Here is a 22,343-nt window from a genome sequence, read left to right on the forward strand (position 1 = left end):
GTAATGGCCAGTAGACATGTTATGGTTAGTAGACATGTAATTGTTAGTAAACCTTTATGTTATGGCCAGTATACATGTTATGGTCAGTCGACATGTAATGGTTATTAGACATGTAATGGGTAGTAGACCTGTATGTAATGGTCAGTAGACATGTAATGGCCAGTAGACATGTTATGGTTAGTAGATATGTAATGGTTAGTAGACTTGTATGTAATGGCCAGTAGACATATTATGATTAGTAGACATGTAATGGTTAGAAGACTTGTATGTAATGGCCAGTAGACATGTTATGGTTAGTAGACATGTAATGGTTAGCAGACATGTAATGGTCAGTAGACATGTTATGGTTAGTAGACATGTAATGGTTAGTAGACTTGTATGTAATGGTCAGTAGACATGTATGTAATGGTCAGTAGACATGTAATGGTCAGTGAGACATGTAATGGTCAGTAGACATGTAATGGTCAGTAGACATGTTATGGTCAGTAGACATGTAATGGTCAGTAGACATGTTATAGTCAGTGGACATGTAATGGTCAGTAGACATGTAATGGTCAGTAGACATGTAATGGTCAGTAGGCATGTAATGGTTAGCAGACATGTAATGGTCAGTAGACATGTTATGGTTAGCAGACATGTATGTAATGGTCAGTAGACATGTAATGGTCAGTGAGACATGTAATGGTCAGTAGACATGTAATGGTCAGTAGGCATGTAATGGTTAGCAGACATGTAATGGTCAGTAGACATGTATGTAATGGTCAGTAGACATGTATGTAATGGTCAGTAGACATGTATGTAATGGTCAGTAGACATGTAATGGTCAGTAGACATGTAATGGTCAGTAGACATGTAATGGTTAGTAGACATGTAATGGTCAGTAGACATGTTATGGTCAGTAGACATGTATGTAATGGTTAGTAGAAATGTAATGGTTAGTAGACATGTATGTTATGGTCAGTAGAAATGTAATGGTTAGTAGAAATGTAATGGTTAGTAGACATGTATGTTATGGTCAGTAGACATGTAATGGTTAGTAGACTTGGATGTAATGGTTAGTAGAAATGTAATGGTTAGTAGACATGTTTGTTATGGTCAGTAGAAATGTAATGGTTAGTAGAAATGTAATGGTTAGTAGACATGTATGTTATGGTCAGTAGACATGTAATGGTTAGTAGACTTGGATGTAATGGTTAGTAGAAATGTAATGNAATATGTAATGGTTAGTAGACATGTATGTAATGGCCAGTAGACATGTTATGATTAGTAGACATGTAATGGCCAGTAGACATGTAATGGTTATTAGACATGTAATGGTCAGTAGACATGTTATGTTCAGTAGACATGTAATGGTTAGTAGACATGTAATGGTTAGTAGACATGTATGTAATGGTCAGTAGACATGTATGTAATGGTCAGTAGACATGTATGTAATGATCAGTAGACATAAATGTAATGATTAGCAGACATGTATGTAATGGTCAGTAGACATGTATGTAATGTTCAGTAGACTTGTATGTAATGGTCAGTAGACATGTATGTAATGGTCAGTAGACATAAATGTGATGGTTAGTAGACATGTATGTAATGGTCAATAGACATTTATGTATGGTCAGGAGACATGTAATGGTCAGTAGCGTTATATAATTGTTAGGAGACATGTAATGGTTAGTAAACATATAATGGTCAGTAGACATTATGTTATGGTCAGTAGACTTGTAATGGTTAATAGACATGTAATGGTCAGTAGACATGTAATGGTCGGTTGTTGGGTATGTTATTATCAGTAGACATGTACTGGTTAGTAGACTTGCATGTAATGGTCAGTAGACATGTAATAGTCAGTAGACATGTAATGGTCAGTTGACGGGTATGTTATGGTCAGTAGACTTGTATGTTATAGTCAGTAGACATGTAATGGTCAGTTGACGGGTATGTTATAGTCAGTAGACATGTAATGGTCAGTTGACGGGTATGTAATAGTCAGTAGACATTTAATGGTCAGTTGACGGGTATGTTATGGTCACTAGACATGTTATAGTCAGTAGACATGTAATGGTCATTATACTTGTATGTAATGGTTAGTAGACATGTAATGGTCAGTAGACATGTAAAGGTCAGTAGACATGTATGTAATGGTCAGTAGATTTGTATGTAATGGTTAGTAGACATGTAATGGTCAGTAGACTTGTATGTAATGGTCAGTAGACTTGCATGTAATGGTTAGTAGATATGTAAGGGTCAGTAGACATGTAAGGGTCAGTATACATGTAATGGTCATTAGAGACGTGTAATGGTCAGTTGACATTATGTAATGGTCAGTAGATATGTAATGGTCAGTAGACATGTAATGGTCAGTAGACATGTAATGGTCAGTAGACATGTAATGGTCAGTAGACATGTAATGGTCAGTAGACATGTAATGGTCAGTAGACATGTAATGGTCAGTAGACATGTAATGGTCAGTAGACATGTAATGGTCAGTAGACATGTAATGGTCAGTAGACATGTAATGGTCAGTAGACATGTAATGGTCAGTAGACATGTAATGGTCAGTAGACATGTAATGGTCAGTAGACATGTAATGGTCAGTAGACATGTAATGGTCAGTAGACATGTAATGGTCAGTAGACATGTAATGGTCAGTAGACATGTAATGGTCAGTAGACATGTTATAGTCAGTAGACATGTAATGGTCAGTAGACATGTAATGGTCAGTAGACATGTAATGATTAATAGACATGTAATGGTTAGTAGACATGTATGTAATGGTCAGTAGACATGTAATGGTTAGTACACATGTAATGGTCAGTAGACATGTAATGGTCAGTAGACATGTAATGGTTAGTAGACATGTAATGGCTAATAGACTTGTATATACTGGGTATATATAGCATGGCTGCCTTCAAGGATGTCCTCTAGGTCTATTTTCAGTCAGTCTGTGTTAGTGGGGTAGGTATATAAGACAGGCTGGTAGACTATGTTCCCGGTTCTTAATTTACATAAAAAAATCTTTAATCTGGTAAGCCAGTTGAAGTTTCTGAGGTTATTGCACCTGAACATTCAAATCGCAAGTTTGAAAAATCCATGCTTGTGCAGATAAAGAACACCACCTTTTAAAAGTTGTTAATCAATATGACGTCATTAGCACTGGCTGTGCTATATGGAAACTACTAACTGTCAAAAAACAAAAACACTGTTTGTCTTCGCTGTAACATAATTACGTATACTAAACTTTTATGTTGTGAAGGACACCACCTGCTGATTAAATGTGAGTATATATTTGATTTCTTCCCTGATTAGGTTGACTGGAACATGATCTTGTATACGTCCCTTTAGGTACATTTACTGTACTTTGGAGTGTCGAGCACTTTTGTATAGAATTCTACCTGGACAGTAATTAATATGCCATTTAAAGATAAATTCTTTGTCTTTAAATATCGTTTGTAAATTCTTTATTGGTTGTTAAATAACCCTGGTCATGAAATATTTGAATTAGCCGAATGATCAGTATTACATATGTACTTTCTTGGGAAAAAATCTACAACCAACTAAATTGAGCACTGTGAAATCCTTGACATAAGTTGCCTTTTAAACGACTGGGTCGCGGGTTCAAGATCTACGTGGGGCAGTCGCCAGGTACCAGCCGCAGGTCGTTGATTTTTCTTCGGGTACTCCGGCTCTCCTCCGCCACCAAAACCTGGTCCGTCCTTAAATGACCATAGCTGTTTATAAAACGTAAAACACAAACGAACAAAAATCAAACGACTCATTCGCTGAATTATAACTATATTATACATATCTGTATCTTTAGCTTATCATTAGCTGGCCAACATTTAGCAATATAATGAACTGTTAATTAACATTAAAATTGACATTTATATTAATTAATTTTCTCATTGGTAACAAACGAGCATTCCTGCTTATGAAGTCTACGTTTCAAAATTGATTCTAGAGCATGTTCTCGAAGTATCAGGTTATTTTTGATAGCACAGAAGATGTTTTCGCCAAGGTTTCCAACCTTAGTGACTTCAGTCTACGCTGATAAAATAATTGACGTCTTCGTGACCTGATTTATATCTATGAGATGTCATTGGTTACTAAGATCGTTAGTCACCAATCAAGTTTTAGGATTTGATGGAAACATCATAACAGTTTACATTTTTTTTAATATCACAAGAAATTTCCTAAGCGCCCGGTTTTACCTTCACATAATTGTTTAGGATATATTGTCTTTTCTGTTGATTTTGTTGTATTCCCGGTTCCTCTTGATTTTTCGTTTCGACTTCAAAGTTCCGATTATGTCCCTGTATGTGGGACACGGTTTAATACCCGAGCATATGTTTGGTGTTTTTTAAGTGTGTCAAATGAAAACATACATCAAAAACTCAAGTTTAGTTAATGACGTTTGTGAACATGTATAAAAAATGAATGAAAAAATACATAATGATGATACATCTTATTTATACATACATGTACATTGTATGTGAGGAATAATGCTATTTACTGCATCTGTAGACTGTTAAACACAGCTTGTCATAAATACACCCGTACAATGTCAGGTGTGGACATTTTTGGACAACTTTTCATATGAACACCTGTGTAAAATAACATGTATGACTGATGCATACATATTCTTCTGAAAAACTGATGATTTGAAATGTAAAAGGGGGTGAAAGATTCTATTATCTCACTACACCAGAAACGTGGTCAAGGGCCAATGATTATCCAAACAGGTGTTTACTGTCATGGAATTTTGATTATTACTACAGGTGTTTAATGTTGATTACTACAGATGTTTAATGTTTTTTACTACAGGTGTTTATTGTAATGGGCTATTGATTATTACTACATGTGTTTAATGCCATGAACTATTGATTATTACTATAAGTGTTTATTGTCATGGACTGTTGATTACTACTACAGGTGTTTAATTTTATGGACTATTGACTTTTACTACATGTGTTAAATGCCATGGACTATTGATTATTACTATAAGTGTTTATTGTCATGGACTGTTGATTATTACTACATGTGTTTAATGTTATGGACTATTGACTTTTACTACAGGTGTTAAATGCCATGGACTATTGATTATTACTACAGGTGTTTATTGTCATGGACTGTTGATTATTACTACATGTGTTTAATGTTATGGACTATTGACTTTTACTACAGGTGTTTATTGTCATGGACTATTGACTTTTACTACATTTGTTTAATGTCATGGACTATTGATTATTACTACAGGTGTTTATTGTCATGGACTATTGATTATTACTACAGGTGTTTATTGTCATGGACTATTGATTATTACTACAGGTGTTTATTGTCATGGACTATTGATTATTACTACAGGTGTTTATTGTCATGGACTATTGATTATTACTACAGGTGTTTATTGTCATGGACTATTGATTATTACTACAGGTGTTTATTGTCATGGACTATTGATTATTACTACAGGTGTTTATTGTCATGGACTATTGATTATTACTACAGGTGTTTATTGTCATGGACTATTGATTATTACTACAGGTGTTTATTGTCATGGACTATTGATTATTACTACAGGTGTTTATTGTCATGGACTATTGATTATTACTACAGGTGTTTATTGTCATGGACTATTGACTATTACTACAGGTGTTTATTGTCATGGACTATTGACTATTACTACAGGTGTTTATTGTCATGGACTATTGATTATTACTACAGGTGTTTATTGTCATGGACTATTGATTATTACTACAGGTGTTTATTGTCATGGACTATTGACTATTACTACAGGTGTTTATTGTCATGGACTATTGATTATTACTACAGGTGTTTATTGTCATGGACTATTGATTATTACTACAGGTGTTTATTGTCATGGACTATTGACTATTACTACAGGTGTTTATTGTCATGGACTATTGATTATTACTACAGGTGTTTATTGTCATGGACTATTGATTATTACTACAGGTGTTTATTGTCATGGACTATTGAGTATTACTACATGTGTTTATTGTCATGGACTATTGATTATTACTTCATTTGTTTATTGTCATGAACTATTGACTATTACTACATGTGTTTATTGTCATGGACTATTGATTATTACTACAGGTGTTTATTGTCATGGACTATTGACTATTACTACATGTGTTTATTGTCATGGACTATTGATTATTACTACATGTGTTTATTGTCATGGACTATTGAGTATTACTACATGTGTTTATTGTCATGGACTATTGATTATTACTTCATTTGTTTATTGTCATGGACTATTGATTATTACTACATGTGTTTATTGTCATGGACTATTGAGTATTACTACATGTGTTTATTGTCATGGACTATTGATTATTACTTCATTTGTTTATTGTCATGGACTATTGAGTATTACTACATGTGTTTATTGTCATGGACTATTGAGTATTACTACATGTGTTTATTGTCATGGACTATTGATTATTACTTCATTTGTTTATTGTCATGGACTATTGATTATTACTACAGGTGTTTATTGTCATGGACTATTGAGTATTACTACATGTGTTTATTGTCATGGACTATTGATTATTACTTCATTTGTTTATTGTCATGAACTATTGACTATTACTACATGTGTTTATTGTCATGGACTATTGATTATTACTGCATGTGTTTATTGTTATGGACTATTGACTATTACTACAGGTGTTTATTGTCATGGACTATTTACTATTATTACAAGTGTTTATTGTCATGGACTATTGATTATTACTACAGGTGTTTATTGTCATGAACTATTGATTATTACTACAGGTGTTTATTGTCATGGACTATTGACTATTACTACAGGTGTTTATTGCATGGACTATTGATTATTACTACAGGTGTTTATTGTCATGGACTATTGATTATTACTACTGGTGTGTATTGTTATGGACTATTGATTATTACTACAGGTGTTTATTGTCATGGACTATTGATTATTATTACTGGTGTGTAATGTTATGGACTATTGATTATTACTTCATGTGTTTATTGCCATAGATCTTTGATTATTACTACAGTTGTTTATTGTCATGGAACATTGGTTACCCCTACTGGTGTTTTCATGGACAGTTGGTTATAATTATAGGTATTCTTTTCATGGACCAAAGATACATTTTCATTTCAGGTTTTTATTGTGATAGGCCAATAACTAGCACGTTAGGTGTTTATGGTCATGGACTAATGGTTATCACTATATATGTTGATTGTAATGGGCCAATGCATTTCACATTAGGTTTTTATTGTCATGGACCAATGATCACCACTACAGGTGTTTGTTGCCATCGCCCAATGATCTTCACTACAGGTGTTAATGGACCAATGATCACCTCACAGGTGTTAATTATCATGGACCAATAATCACCACTACATGTGTCTATTGTCATGGACCAATGATCACTACAGGTGTTTATTGTCATGAACCAATGATCACCACTACATGTGCCTATTGTCATGGACCAAGGGTTATCATTAAAGGTGTTGAATGTCACAGACCAATGATTTTCATTTCAGGTGTCTATTGTCTTGGTTAAATGACTATCACTTCAGGTGTTTATTGCCATGGTCCAATGACTATCACTTCAGGTGTGTTTTTTATGGACCAATTGTTATTGTAACAACTGTCCATTATAATTACTACATGTATAAAATATTACATTGTAGTATAACGCATTTCATACAACAACGTACATTGTACCAGACCGTATATACGCCTAGATATATGGATACCCAAGTCGTTACGGTTTTATGATTATAAGTACATGTAGTCCATTCGCTACGAACTCTACACTGAGAAGGGATAATTGTATCCAGTACAAAAGACAACGACCAATGACAGTTTCAACAATAACATCAGGAGCGTGTTAGCGCGTGCCTATTTTACACAACTGTAAGTTTGTTTGGCGGAAGTGGAAAAATACATCCGTCAATATATGGACTGAATATCAAACGAGACAAGTACTTTAAGTCATCAATCAGACGTAAAAGGTACATATAAAGACGATTGATTGGCCAATGTTGTGACTAGGGGAGTGTTCGAGGCATGGACACACGAGTAGGTAACAGTGATTGCCGGGGACCCGGGACTGGCAGGGCAGAGCTTACCCGCTGTGTGTAGTACCACCACCCACTCGTGACGGGGCGGTCTGGGGACAGGATGCGGCCGGGGTACATAAGTTCCCTGCATCATGTCGCTGTGGTACATATGTATACTATTACCACCGGTGGAGACGAGTGTGCACTCCCGTAGCTGTGATAGGCAGGCAGCGTTAATCTACACACAGCGAGGAAAGGTGGGCCGCCCGTCTGTTCAGACCAATGGTAGTTTAGTTAGTATGCCACTTTCGAGTGCGCGCTTTCACTCGCCAGCAGCTGCTTGTAACTTTTAACGTCAACCATCTGGTCGGCCTTCAAAAATAAGAAGTATTCGAGATGGAATAGTTTCGTCCAAAACATACGTACACCACCAGTAGATAGATGGTTATATATGTATATACACACTGATATACCAGTATAATTCTTACAGGATTACCATGTGTCTTGATGGAAGTTTGGCATGATGGCATTATGTTACCATCTTAAAAGATCTGTAATTTCATTGTGATATTTTTTGTTTCGGTATCGACAGCAAAAAAATAGAATGATAATAAAATCAATGCGGAATTAAGTGTCGTCTGATCATGTGATTTATAGCACCAGTATTTCAGATTGATGGTAACGGATTGCTGTTGTTATCAAGTTTTTTTTCTGTTTTCCTTTGTGCAAGGAGTGGACAAAATGTACTTAGTCTTACTATGGGCGACAGACCGACGTCAATGTTGCTCTTCGTAGTGCTGGTGTTTGTCGCTATCGTGCAGTCCTTGCCCCTGTCCGACAAACTGTATGGGACCCACAATGACCACGGCAATCCGACAAACGCGGGGTCAACGAGCAAGGATACCCCCGATAAATACCCACCATCACCACCACCATCACATACACATCAGGAATTTGATGACAAAGACACAAAACGGTACCCAAGTACTGGAGACCAAACCGTGGTAGAAGAGGTCCAGCAACAAGCAAAAGTCAATATTTCTCTGGACGGAAGTTTACGTAGTGATTATGAAAAGTCTAACGATACAACTTTGGGCGATATTTCGGATATGTCGGAACACTCTCGTCACAGACGCTCTGGAAATCCGTTTCAAAACAGTCACGTGATTCCGTGTAGTTATTCTGACAGACATTACTGTCTCAACGCTGGCACGTGCGTTCTGGTGGCCGCGCTGGACATCAAAACATGCAGGTAAATACTTATTATTGTACTTATGTCCTTAAGAAAGAATGAACTTACTGTCAAAATAAAATTATTGATCTTGGATTCTTGATATCAGTAAATCCCATTTGATGTAGCTTTCGTTATAAGGGACCACACAACAAACAGGTAAAATGACATTGATGAGTCTCGATATCATAAGTAATGAACTGTGAATATATTAAGTATCATACTTTTGAGTGACAAAATATGCATGTGAAAATTGCGTTCTCGCCCCGTTTGTATAGAAATACCAACCTCTTCACTGTTTTTAAAATAATTTCAACTACATTTTGTACAATAAAGTATTTAAAAAGTTGTTCCCTCCGTCTAGACAAACCTTATTGTTTGTGTTTATGTAGCAAACAATACACATGGTTTGCAAATATGAATAAAATAATGATTCATTCTATAATTCTGTCGGATTCCAACCGTTCTGTATGAAATATAAATACAAAAATAAATGCAAATACTTTTGATTGTTTGATCTAACGTGCAATTAAAATAATGGATACTTGGAAAAATCTCTGTTATTGAATTAAACATCTAGACAATAGAGACCCCCTGTCACGTGTCATCTTGTGTACATTATCGTCATAGATCATATTCTTATGTAAACTGTTGGGAATTACTAGGGTTTTCATGCAATACCATAAGTTGGTTTGTAAGTGACACTTTAATGGCGGTCTATACAGGGATACTGATGGGATGACGATGAGATCATCAGCTGGTAGACGCTCTATTGCTGATACTGCTCTTATTAAGGGATGATGTGTTAAATGCCGGTTCTAAACGACAAAATTTGCTCCATTATACAATATCTGTAAAACTCTTTTCATACATACTATGTAAAACGGACTTTTCTATATAATATTAACGCAAATTGAAAGTAAAATCAAACATTGTATGACTGACCTTTCAACCGATATGATTTTGAACCTGCCTGTTATGTATCATGAAAATATGAGTTAAATATCAATATATGTCATGGTCCTCATTATGTATACATCGCACAAAGCATTGTCATTAACAACTTATATATTACTTTATGCATAGCGTCTTAGATCCATGACCCTGAACACATTATCTTTGATAAAACCCATTAATTGTCGCTATGTTCTGCATGCACCATTTATGAATGTTTACTTTTATGATAAAATGATATTACAGGGATATCTATATGTCCAATTACAATATAATAGTCATCATTGCATGTAACAGGAAGAAACGCCAAACAAATGTATATCTCTAGCAAGTCGTTTATGATGAAGTTTATGAGCAAGTTAATATATATGTTCCGTTCGTTAGGGAAAGGGTTTGACCATTTAATGAATTTTGTCTTTCTCCTATGAATCTCGTCAGATATTTCAGGAATATACTGCGAAAGTCAATTACAAAACTTGACGTGCCAATAAACAATGCTCCACAATTCATATTTTATTGTATGTGCTACCAATCCACTAAGTCGGTATAGTGGTAACAGGTTGGTGAGGTGGAATTTTATGTAAAGACAGAACCGATGTCAGAAATGAAAATCTAGTGGAATCGTCTGTTTTTAAGGAGACCTGCATATTGATAATGTCATTAAACTTCTTTTTTAAATATCTTCGTATGGTTTCCTTCCAATTCCTCAACCGAATTATGCTTTTTGTCTTTATGTCTTGTTGTCTTGCGGTTTTGGTGTCTTCTATTCTCATTTTTCTTTTCGTATCGTGGTGTTTTTTTCGAACTCATTGGTTGAAAAGAGATGTTTGCTTTTAAATTGTTTTCTATAATAATAATAGTGGCATAATCTGTCGTTTTTGTATTTATCATTTATAATAGTGAATAGTATATACATAGGGTGTCCTATTAAACGGAGAAGATTGATCAGAACTGTTTAAACAACATTAGTCCCCTTACAACCTATGCAACAACCCTGATAATGATATATTTAACTGTTGTCCAGATGCATTAGTAGCCATAATTCAACTTACTGCCGTTTGAAATTTTAATTAGACATGTATTCATTTCGATTATTAATTTTTTGATCAGAAGAAATTCAATGAAATAGTGTAAAAACAACAGTACATTTAGGTATTCTACAAATATGTTTTAGGAGTGGCAATATACACAATGTATATGAAGGGAAAGAGAATTAAGTGTTACATGGTGTATCATGGAGGTCGTAAACATTGACATACAAAGCCGACATATGTTCTAATGTTCAGCGGTATGTAATTTTTACCAAAAGATATCATTGGCAAATTGCCAAAAACTAATTAGCTAATATAAAGAAACAAACGAGTCGTCTTGTTACCGAAAAGTATAATGATTCATAACATTGCTTCTTATGCTTATATATGTATTGCCATGCCGTCTATACTATTATCTGTTTGCTATTTTCATCTAGTAATTGATCTAGCATAGCCAACAAATGATACTAAAGATGATGTATGTATACAATATATATCCATAAACATTTATTTATACACGTTTACAATCTAACTGCCATGTGAATCCCACAATAACTGCCATGTGTTTACCCTATGACGAGACTCTTCTGCCAACTACCTTTTATTGTCTTCTACAGAACCATTAATAGCGAACTGGGATTTTCCAGTAAAACTTGATAGCAAATGTTTTCGTCTGATCACGACCATATGTTAGTTTACTTTTTAGTTACCTAGGATGTAGTTTTAATATTTTTGAGTTAATTATAGCCAAACTAATAAAAAAAGCGACGGGTGGTTATGTTATTATAACGACATGGAACAATAAAATCAAATTCATGAGATCAAGAGTGACGCCATATAGCGTTAATGATTTATTGTAAGGGTCTGCAGCCGTACCAAGATATCCTGGCGTATTACAATATTTGTTAAAATGTTTTCCTGTATTTAATGCCCAAACATTTATCAATATATATACATATTTATCCTTCAAAATGCAGTTAGTGAGTCCTTTTGAATGCATCTTTGCAAGACAGGTGATGATACTAGTTCATTGCTTGTGGACGCTAAAGAACCCTACTACATTGTATCTCAAGTTTTGAATTTCGATACAAATGGTTATTTGTTGTAAGAACACGTGCGTGCTGATCTTCAAACCAACGATTTACTTGCTTAAACATGTGTATGTGTTTTCAGTGTATAATTATTTCGCAATGAAACCAATAAAATAACGCAATCCGAAGCGATTTCCTGAAATTGCCGGTATGTGCTCAAATGGTTTCCGTTACCCAGGTAGAACACAGTGATTTTGCATATAGAGGAAAGTCTATTAAGCCTCGACCAGAACTATCGTTCAACCTTGTTAATTGCCAATCAATCTGCCAGTGTTACGGGACACTTAATTGACGTGGTGTCGCATGTCCTGGAAACATGTCATTAGGAGCCTGGTATGTCGTACGTTCTCTATTCAGTGATGGCTGTGTATCGATCGTCGGATTATGTACCCATGCATGTCCAACGGACGTATTGGAAACATCATGTGAAGTAGCTTTGAAAATTGACAGCTGTTGTGTAGTAACATGCAGACTATTGTTTTGCCATTTTGAATGAATGATAATAAAAATAACAAAATTGAAAGTCAAATAACTTTTTGTTCGGGGGTTTTACGTCCTCACTCATAGCATCTAAGATAATAAAAATTAAAAACATGGGTCTCTAGAGAGACAGAATATAAAAGGACAGTAGATCAAATTTGATTTCTTCAGCGTGCAAATTAGTAGAAGCCACAGAAGCAAAACCTCGACTCTGCAAGGTGGCCCATATAAGCCTCCTTCTGCGACTACATGTTGTGGAATACTGCAGGTTCCGCATTAGCCACCTCGTGCTCCATGCTGTGAGACACAGAATGTCTATTTTTTCTTGTTTTACCCTATGACGAGACTCTAATAAAAGATACTGGTAAACGGAAATAATAAATGTATGACTTAAAATAATTCAAATCGCATGTGATGCTCTAAGCAACACTGCAAATTTGAGCACTTAGTATTGGTCAGAATCGATATTTGTACCTGCAGATTTTAAAGAAATAGTTTCTCGGTTTGGCGTATTATAGCATTTAGTAATGAACAAGTGTGTGAACGAAGGATCGCCCAACGGTTCCACAATTTAACGTCAAGTAGAGATAACACAGCAGGTTGCTACATCTATAGAATCTATACATTTACAGTACACACTATCATACTGAGTTCTGAACGTTCGCAAGAGCCCTGTTGCGACCGACCCATGTATACAAATTAATTTCTGCTATATATTTGTACTCTTATCAATGTCACTTTAAGCTTCTAGTTGCTTTGTTGCTGCAAAATATGCAATACCCGTCGTAATTTGTTTTCGCTGCATTTTTATCATTTCGTTCATACACATTATCTTGGTATGACATACTGTTCGTGTGGACCTGAGTCATGCATAACTGCGGTTTCAGTGGAACCTTGTAGGCAGTAGTATGAAGTGATATTAGTAGTGAATTACTTTTGTGTTTCATTAAGCTTTTCTGGTTAGACCAAATATTTCTTTTTTATCTTATGTTCACATAATACTTTTTGTTGTTTGTTATCCTATCCAGTGTGTTGAACTGTTTAGGTTGTTTACAAAAGATTGACACTTGAAGTATGTTACTGACACTATACGATACACAAAGGGTAAGCTCTGTGGAAGTGACCCTCCGGATGTTTTGTATCCGGTGTGACTGTATGCCATCTTCTGTTATGAGGTTAGGTTGCTTTTCGTATCAGCCGGTAAAATTGTGCTGTGAGAGTGAAGTATTTTCCGTAATAACGTGCCTACGGTGGTATTTACGAGAGCATGCAAAGAGGATACACGTGCTCGTTATATACAGTTTGTACTTTATCTTCTTGTACGTGAAAACCCACATGTGGACTGACGAAAATCCCGATGAAGGAGCAGTGAATGTGTGTTTATGTGTGTGTAAAGGGGGAAGTGCATACTACATTTAGTCAGTAATGTTGATTAAGTATAAAGTAAGAACAACAGTAGGTGTTTTGGTAGGAGATATCGGATCCGGGGTGGCATTTAAAGGCTAGTTTTACATTTGGATGAAAAACACGCTTCAAATTTCAGTAATGCATTAAAACTAAACATAAAAAAAAAGAAAAACGAAAACAAAGAATATTTAAAAATTTGTCTTATTTTCATTTAGCTTAAAACTGGCTTATATTGACAAAGTTTCAACACAGACATATTATTGAGAACGAAGTGTCGAAACAGTTTTAACACTAATAATATAGTATTAACATAATCGATCTAATTTTGACATAGTGTCCATTGTGTTACATTGACAAACTGTTAAAACAGTGGATGTTTAACAAAATGACAAATACAAAAAAAGTATATATTGACAAGGTGTTGACATAGTTTTATAGTGATTAACCAAGTGTTTGAACGATCTAACGTTGACATAATTAATGTTTAAATAACTCTCCGGAATGAGATTCATCAGTTTATTATAAATATTAATTGCTTATTTTATTTTTAACACACACTTAGCAGTTATCAAAACAAATGTTACATTTATATAGTGTTGGAACAATGCTATATTGGTCTAATAATAAAACTATGTCATAAAGTGTTATAACATTGTTATAAATGGCAGGATGTTCACACAATCTGATCGTAGCATACTGTTAAAAGAAAATCTTGTATTCACAAAGTGTTAAAAATGCAACAATCCTATAAAAGGCAAAGTCTAAAAACAGTCTTATATTAACGGAGAGTTAAATAGTCTTGTATTGAAAAAGTGTTAAAATAGTCTTGTATTGACACAGAGTTGAAAAAGTCTTATTAATACCAATGTGCTAAAACTATGAACATGTTTTAAAACAGTTTTATATATTTAACAAATGTTTAAATAACAATCATGTATTGACATTTTCTCAAAACATTTATAGAAATGAATTCTGATATTGGTAGAGTGCGTAAGCACAATCGTTTCTTGATATAAAGTTAAAACACTTTTATATTGACAGGACATTAAAACAACATTATATATTTCCAACGTATGCTTATGCCGTCTTTGCGTATTGCAGAGTTATCTTCTCTTGTGAGCAGGTATTGATTGTTACGTCATTTGTTTGTGAGAGTAACGTCATCAATTTTTGAGAAAACGACGTAATTTTTCTCACACAAACCAATGACGTAACAATCAATACCTGCTCACAAGAGAAGATAACTCTGCAATACGCAAAGACGGAATAACCACAAGGTAATGCCAGTCTTGTATTGACAATCGTTGCTTTGCGTACGTCATTTCGTAGCTAGAATAAGTAATGTCCCTTAAATAAACTCTACAATGTATCACAAACGTATCAAGATATGAACCGTTTAATGTTGGTTCCATACTGACAATGCCCCCTAGCAAGTGCTAGCCTATATACATATCGCCAAGTCCTTCATATGAAATTGGTAACACATTAATTTGAACTGAGCATTGCTTTGGTTTTGCTAAAAAGATTTTTCAAATCCAAAACTTTTTTTTAATTTATATTTTCATCTTAAAAAACCAATCGGTTGCATAGAGACCGAATAAAAAACTTTCCCCGTTGTTCTGGAGAATATCTCCAGATAGCATTGAGGATAACGGGTTAATTTCCGTGGTCATTTCGTTTTATTTGCCTGTTGGGGAAACCACCAGTGACCAATTCCGGTTGGTTTGAGCTTCGAATTAAATAAATGTGTGGTTGTCATAAACATACACAGTTCAAACAGGGTTGGGAAATTGTTGGGCTTTCCAACGGATACCATTTCTATTTTACGGTGGTATGGTTTTCATCATTTCGTTGCCATGATGTTAAATTCATAACTTTAAAACCTTTAAATGTCTATGTTATTTACCAGATCTGTTACTGTCGATGGTATAGAAAAGTAACCTTACTTTTATTAACTCCTTAGCCTAACATATGTGTGGAATGTGTAAGTAGTTAGGTATACCTCCCATATATCCGGTCATTTGTGCTTTCAAATGGTTAAGTAATTGTATGTATCTCTATATTATTTGTATATTGTCACGAAATATGCTTTAATAATACAGAAAATTTCATTTCAAGCTTTACAAATGTTCATATGGTTGTAATACATACATGTATTTAAAATTGAGTTTTAAAGAGGTATATTGAGTATTTTTAGGACATTCGAATGCTAATGTTTGACATTGCATCGCGGCTGTTTATCTATGATAGGCATGACTACACACATAGTAATGAGTTTTAGCTATTACAATAAATATAAAGCTACCAGAACAGGTACGTATGAAGGTGGTGCGTAATCAGAGTGTTTCACTACTGGCAAAAACGGACTGTATTCGTACTAAAAGAGAGAAAATCAAATTGTTATGTTCGATTGATATACACAATAAATCAGTAGCAAAATGTTTACCTTGATAGATACCCCATTAGATACACACGGGAAGGTGGAAAATGACATCCTACGTAGCTACCAAGAGATTACTTTATCATCAATACCTATTTCCGCAAACCTAAGAATTTAATTGCTTCGCACATTCATCATGGCGCTTTTCCATTACGAAATATTTCGTCAACTGTGAAGGATGATTAAAAAATTGAAAACGATCCTTATGGGAAATTCAGGCATTTCGTGAAATCATCCATTATTGTTTATATCAATAGTTTGCTTTGCTGTAGGTGTGCTATCATCTACTGTTCGACAGTTTTGTAGCTACTGTAGCAATCAATTTATATTTGTCTTCACATACAAGCGAAATGGCATATAATTCATCTGTGGTATAATATAATAAAACCAAATTAAATTTCTTTTTTATTTGTATGTCACTTAAAGAGACCAAAAACAATCGGTAAGGTGTGTTTTACGTAGGATGATAGTGACAGTCATTTAGCCTATCCTTTCATATGACCTTCGAGTATCGTGCTGTGTATATGTTTATGAAAGCACGTACATTTGAACGTAGAAAGCAAGTCTAATCGTGTCCACGAGAGGTCCATTGCTCCACTATTAAGACTCCTGTAACGCGCACTGTTCGTAACGTTCTAGATCCGCTATGTAAAAGATGAGGCGTAAATCTATTTTACAAGTCAGGCGTACGGCATAACCTGAATAGTGCAATCGTTTGACCTACTTACTTATATATTTCCACGTATTTTGACCCGGACTTGTGTCGTATATTTGGCGTCATCCATTCTCCGCGCTCGCGCGTCAAACTGCTTGATGAAGCTGTCATGTTAAGTGGCGGGAAGGTGACCTCCTTATGAATGAAGTGTGGTTACACGGTGCAATCTGGTGGACGAATCTTACACAAGACAGACTACTGTGTGAGATTCAACAAAATGGGGTATTGTTTCTTTACGCTATTTGTGTTCAAACCGGACACGTTGCACTCTCTTTATAAAATCTGCCTGCGGAGGCAGTATGTAAGGGCTTTCCATCCCAGATAATAAAATGCATGTGCAGAATATTCTAATATTGCAGATTAATCTCTTTATGTCCTCGGGGTTAAGTTGATTGACACCGGATATTAATATAGAGGACTCCCATTTAGCATTTACTATCAAACCAATAATAATTAACAACATAGTATTTGCAGATCTTATATTCCAATCATGACATTCATCTAAATGCCTGACCTATCATTGTATAGATTCAATAATGGTATACCGCCTACATGTTTAGTGTGTAATATGACAGCACACATGCGACAATTAAAATAGTACCGAATGTATATGATCTAGGAATTGTTTGTACCTCACTAATACATTAGTGATTATGGTGGTTTTTTTTATCATAATATACCACCATCACATTTACAAGTAATTGTAAATCGCTATTAATTGTTTTAAAAGATAAACTAGAAGGCATTAGTGTGATTTGTCAATGTTTAGATACTTCATCATGATTAATGACAAAGAATTTGATTTGATAATGGTTATTGTCGTCTCAAAAGACCTTTGCTATTGCACTATGGGTTATTGTTGCTAAGAAACATCGGGCAGTCACGCGAGTATCTACGTGTTGATCAAATCACATATGACCGCCACAGGACAAAAGGTAGCTCTAAAACTCTTGTATGATTCTCTTTATGCCCCGCTTTCACCGAAACGGGGATATTAATTTGGGTGTGTCTGTCTGTGTGTCTGTCTGTGTGTCTGTCTGTCTGTCTGTCTGTCACGCTTCGTTTCCTTGCAATAACTGCAACAAATGTTAAACAATTTTCTTCAAACTTAGTAACAGGGTTAAATTCCTCAAGGGCTCGACCAAGTTTGATGACCACTCTCAGGTGAAAAACGTTATTATCTGCAGTTTCTGCTTAATAACTCTAGCAAATATTTGCCAAATTCCTTCAAACTTGAAAACAATGTTTGTGTTCCTCTATCTATCCACCCATATCGGGCACTCTTTGGTTTTCGTGTGATAATTGCTGTAGATATTGTGCAGATATTTCAACCAAATTCCGTATGCACATCCGACTCATGCTAAGTTTGCCAACCGGTTTGATTTGTGCATATTTACGGATAAATAATGAGGTTTGTAAATTCTGATGGATTAAACGATTAATTTACACCGTAATACCTACATGTTCAATAAAAAGTCTAATTTCTGTATAAGGCTTTTTTCTTTTCTTTTACTATTTTACGAATTTGCTTATTATTACCATTTCATCAATCATCTATTGGTTATGAATTCAAATTAATGAATTCCCAGAAATGGTATAAACGGCAGTTCTTCACATGAAGCTTCTTAATAAGAACAAACAGACAATACTCAATTATCTATGTAAAGATTTTATGACCGTCGCTATCTCGATACCTCAACTTAACCACCAGGTATAGTATGCAACTTAGATGTCCAGCTTTTGTCCAAAACACTTCATAGCTTCTTCTTCCTTCAACCAAGTTAGCCAATACCAAAATATAAACAATTTGGAGGCAAGTATCATCTTTTCATAAACGTGGTCTAAAATGTTCGTATGCCATGTAGGATTAATGTAATCTCTCACTCCCTTGTTGGTGAGATAGGGAAATCTCAACCCGAGGGGGACGATTCTTAAGTTGCCAAACACGAGGCTTTGCTGGTTGTTTGGCAGCTTATGAATCTTTCCCCGGGGATTGCGATTCACCTAGCTCACCCACAAGGGGGTGAATGATTCTTTTTCTCTTACTCTGTTCACCCATTGTGTATAATGTTATGATAACGTTACACGCTAAATTCAGGGTTGACGTGACGTTGGTGGATTGTTGACGTGACGTCATTGCATTGTTATTAATAGGGAATACCCCCCCCCCCCCCCGTCTCAATTCAGTGTGAGACTAATAAAATATTTTACCTGTTACTGAGCGATACCAGGTTATCTCAGTCGAGGGTTAAGATTCTGTAACAAAATCCCGACCGAGGCGTAAGCCGAGGTTGGGATGTTACAGAATTTTTGCCCGAGACTGAGATAACCCGATCGCGCTCAGTTACAGATAATTTATTTTTCTCGCACCTTTTAGTTCGAAAAGAACTATTCAATTTAAAAACTACAAGTATCCCGCCTTGAGCCTCAAATGATAATGACCTCTTCACTACTGACGCTACATTTGAATGCTACCACTTAAAAAATGTAGTCCGCCCTTACATAGAGTACAACGTATTTCACAGTGTAGATTATATTTTTTCTACAAAATCGAATATCTAACAACATCAAAACTATACATATAACGACAAAACATGACATTTATAATGCAAATGGTCAATTGCAAGCAGTTTACGCGCAAATGAATACATCGCAGTGTAAAAATTTCGCGAAATGTCACGTAAAGGTACAAGACAGATCGGACGAGATAGAATAATCTAGCATAGGGTGTGACGTAGGATATCTCTGTTTGAGGTACGAGAAAAGGAAATTTCACACCGGTAAAAGTGCGGATACACTTGTCCAGGGTAAGAGAAAAGTTTGTGTCTTATACCTCTGGGTGGTTGCTGATTTTTAAAACACATGAAAGCCTTGGATTCGTGCTTTTGGTTAAAGGGTAAAAATGAATTATTTTCACAATGATAGTGCATAGGGATTTTTTCTTGTGTGCTATTTTTGTCAATCCGAGATACCACTGTACGTTTTGCTTTGTGTGTAATCCTTTCATGTACATGCTTATGAAAAGTTTAAATGCTATTTATGGCATTTATTCTGATGCAATGATTTTAAAGAACAGAATACGTTATTAATTCAATGTGCATGTCACACTTTTAACAAAAATGACAAATGGTAGTTTTACGTCCTTCTATTTCTTCTTATATACACCGACTTATTACTATTGTTGTTCCATGTTCGTAAAAATCATATTCATTTTGTTGGAAGTTTATATATGTGTGTTATAAATAGCTGTATCGTACGCCTACACGGAGTGAAAGGATCATGAAAAGAAATTAGTTTCTGATTTAAACTTCTATTGTTTTTGTCGTTAAAAGTATCGTATTGTAAACTGTATGTATAGCCTCAATGAATTATGTACTATATAAGAAAATCGATATATCATTAAAAGCATTACCTGTGAGACATATTCTACAACATATAGAAGTATCTAAGGAGAGACACACGGTAAAAACAACCCTGTGAGTGGATCGCATCGTTGCCCAATATCAAACGAAAGGTGCCGAGATGCAATTACACGTTTTTACTCCCTCTGTAATGTCTAGAGGAAACCATCCAGCAAACTCAATGAAACAGAGCAAATTAACCACAGGTAATTACTATCAAACGTCTAACCTCGAGCATGCTTTCTCTATCCGGTAACAACCTATGGCTACCTACCGTAGGAATGCCTTTATTCCATATTGCAGCACACTAATTACACTTTATGAGCGCCTACATGTTAGTTCCTTCATAACCAAAGAAAAAATTCAATGATTCGAAAAGTACCTAGTCATCGAATGAATGGAATTTATGATAAAAAGGTGAAAATAATTTATTGGCAGGTTGCTCTATGTTGTGGCTAAAGCGTCGAGGGGATTGTCTCAGGAAAAAATGGCCTCAGCAGTCGTTTACGATATAGCTTTGAATCCCACGCTGCTGACGTCAATATGGAAATTATTCTTGAATAATTCTTATATACAAGGAAGTCCAAGATCTCAGTTCCTCATGTGGTCTGAGATAGTGTGTTATTGTCTTTTTTTTAACTTTTTATCTTAACCGGTATATGAGGTTATTTTCATTCCCATTAGTTTTTTGTTTTCTTGTTTAAGCTAACAAAGGTATCGTTCAGTTTTAACTTTCATAAAAACTGATATTATTCTTAGTCAAGTAACTATAGAGTGTCAAGCTAATTCCACTTACTTGTATGTATTCGAAGTTGGAAATATATACTAAATTGCTTTAATCTATTTTAATATCGTTTTATTAACATACTGCTTTCCCCACACCATATGTTCCTAGTAAGCTGGCCAGGAATTTTTGGCATATCTGAAACATATGTTCTGTGCAGGTTTTTTTTTGTCCCGGTCCACTTAAACAAACACAGTGGTGAAAAACAGTGTTCAGTTTGCCCACCCGATGCTCTGGGTTGTAGGATATCAGCTGGAATGCACCAAGACTGTCGGTATTTTATCTGGTGTGAGAATATAATCAACTTTTACCCTTGACCAGTGTTAATTTAACTAGGAAAGATACCGAAACGTGTAACATCTACTTATACTATATTTCAGAATACAAGGCAGGCGTCTTTAACCTAATCATGGATGGAATTCATCAATAGGTTTTAATTGTGGTCTTTTGTATTCATGCTATTTATTAATTACGTCTAAGCAAAAACAAAGCATTGCTAGTTGATAAACGTGAGAACAAACTGTAACGAATGCATGTAAGGACATTTGCCAGGACTTATACTTATGTATCATGCTGATAGTATGCTATTAAGCGAGTTAGGGTGATTGAAATCATATTCTTTTGTCGTTGCTCATAAAACAAATGAAGTAAATTTAACGTTTTCGTTATATGTATAATGATATTCGTTGAGAGTTAGTGGTACTTATTTGCTTAAGTTGCAATTACAACTATATTGATACAATTC

At 35.0% G+C, this 22,343-nt stretch overlaps 1 protein-coding gene across 3 annotated transcripts in view; it reads left to right on the forward strand.

The window, feature by feature from the left end:
* The window catches only part of LOC110443262 (pro-neuregulin-3, membrane-bound isoform-like), a 52,155-nt gene that overhangs the window by 17,686 nt on the left and 12,126 nt on the right, over window positions 1–22,343 (forward strand). Inside the window, exons 3-4 of one of the 3 annotated variants that reach the window (XM_021487380.1) lie at window positions 3,251–3,271; window positions 8,795–9,316. In XM_021487380.1, the coding sequence (XP_021343055.1) occupies window positions 3,270–3,271; window positions 8,795–9,316 (524 nt within the window). In that variant the 5' untranslated portion in view covers window positions 3,251–3,269. Of the gene's footprint in view, window positions 1–3,250; window positions 3,272–7,962; window positions 8,322–8,794; window positions 9,317–22,343 lie in introns of those variants that run through there. The other 2 variants (XM_021487383.1, XM_021487381.1) reach the window with 2 other exon arrangements.

This window comes from Mizuhopecten yessoensis, unplaced genomic scaffold (genome assembly GCF_002113885.1).
Source record: "Mizuhopecten yessoensis strain PY_sf001 unplaced genomic scaffold, ASM211388v2 scaffold716335, whole genome shotgun sequence".
Classification (NCBI taxonomy): domain Eukaryota; kingdom Metazoa; phylum Mollusca; class Bivalvia; order Pectinida; family Pectinidae; genus Mizuhopecten; species Mizuhopecten yessoensis.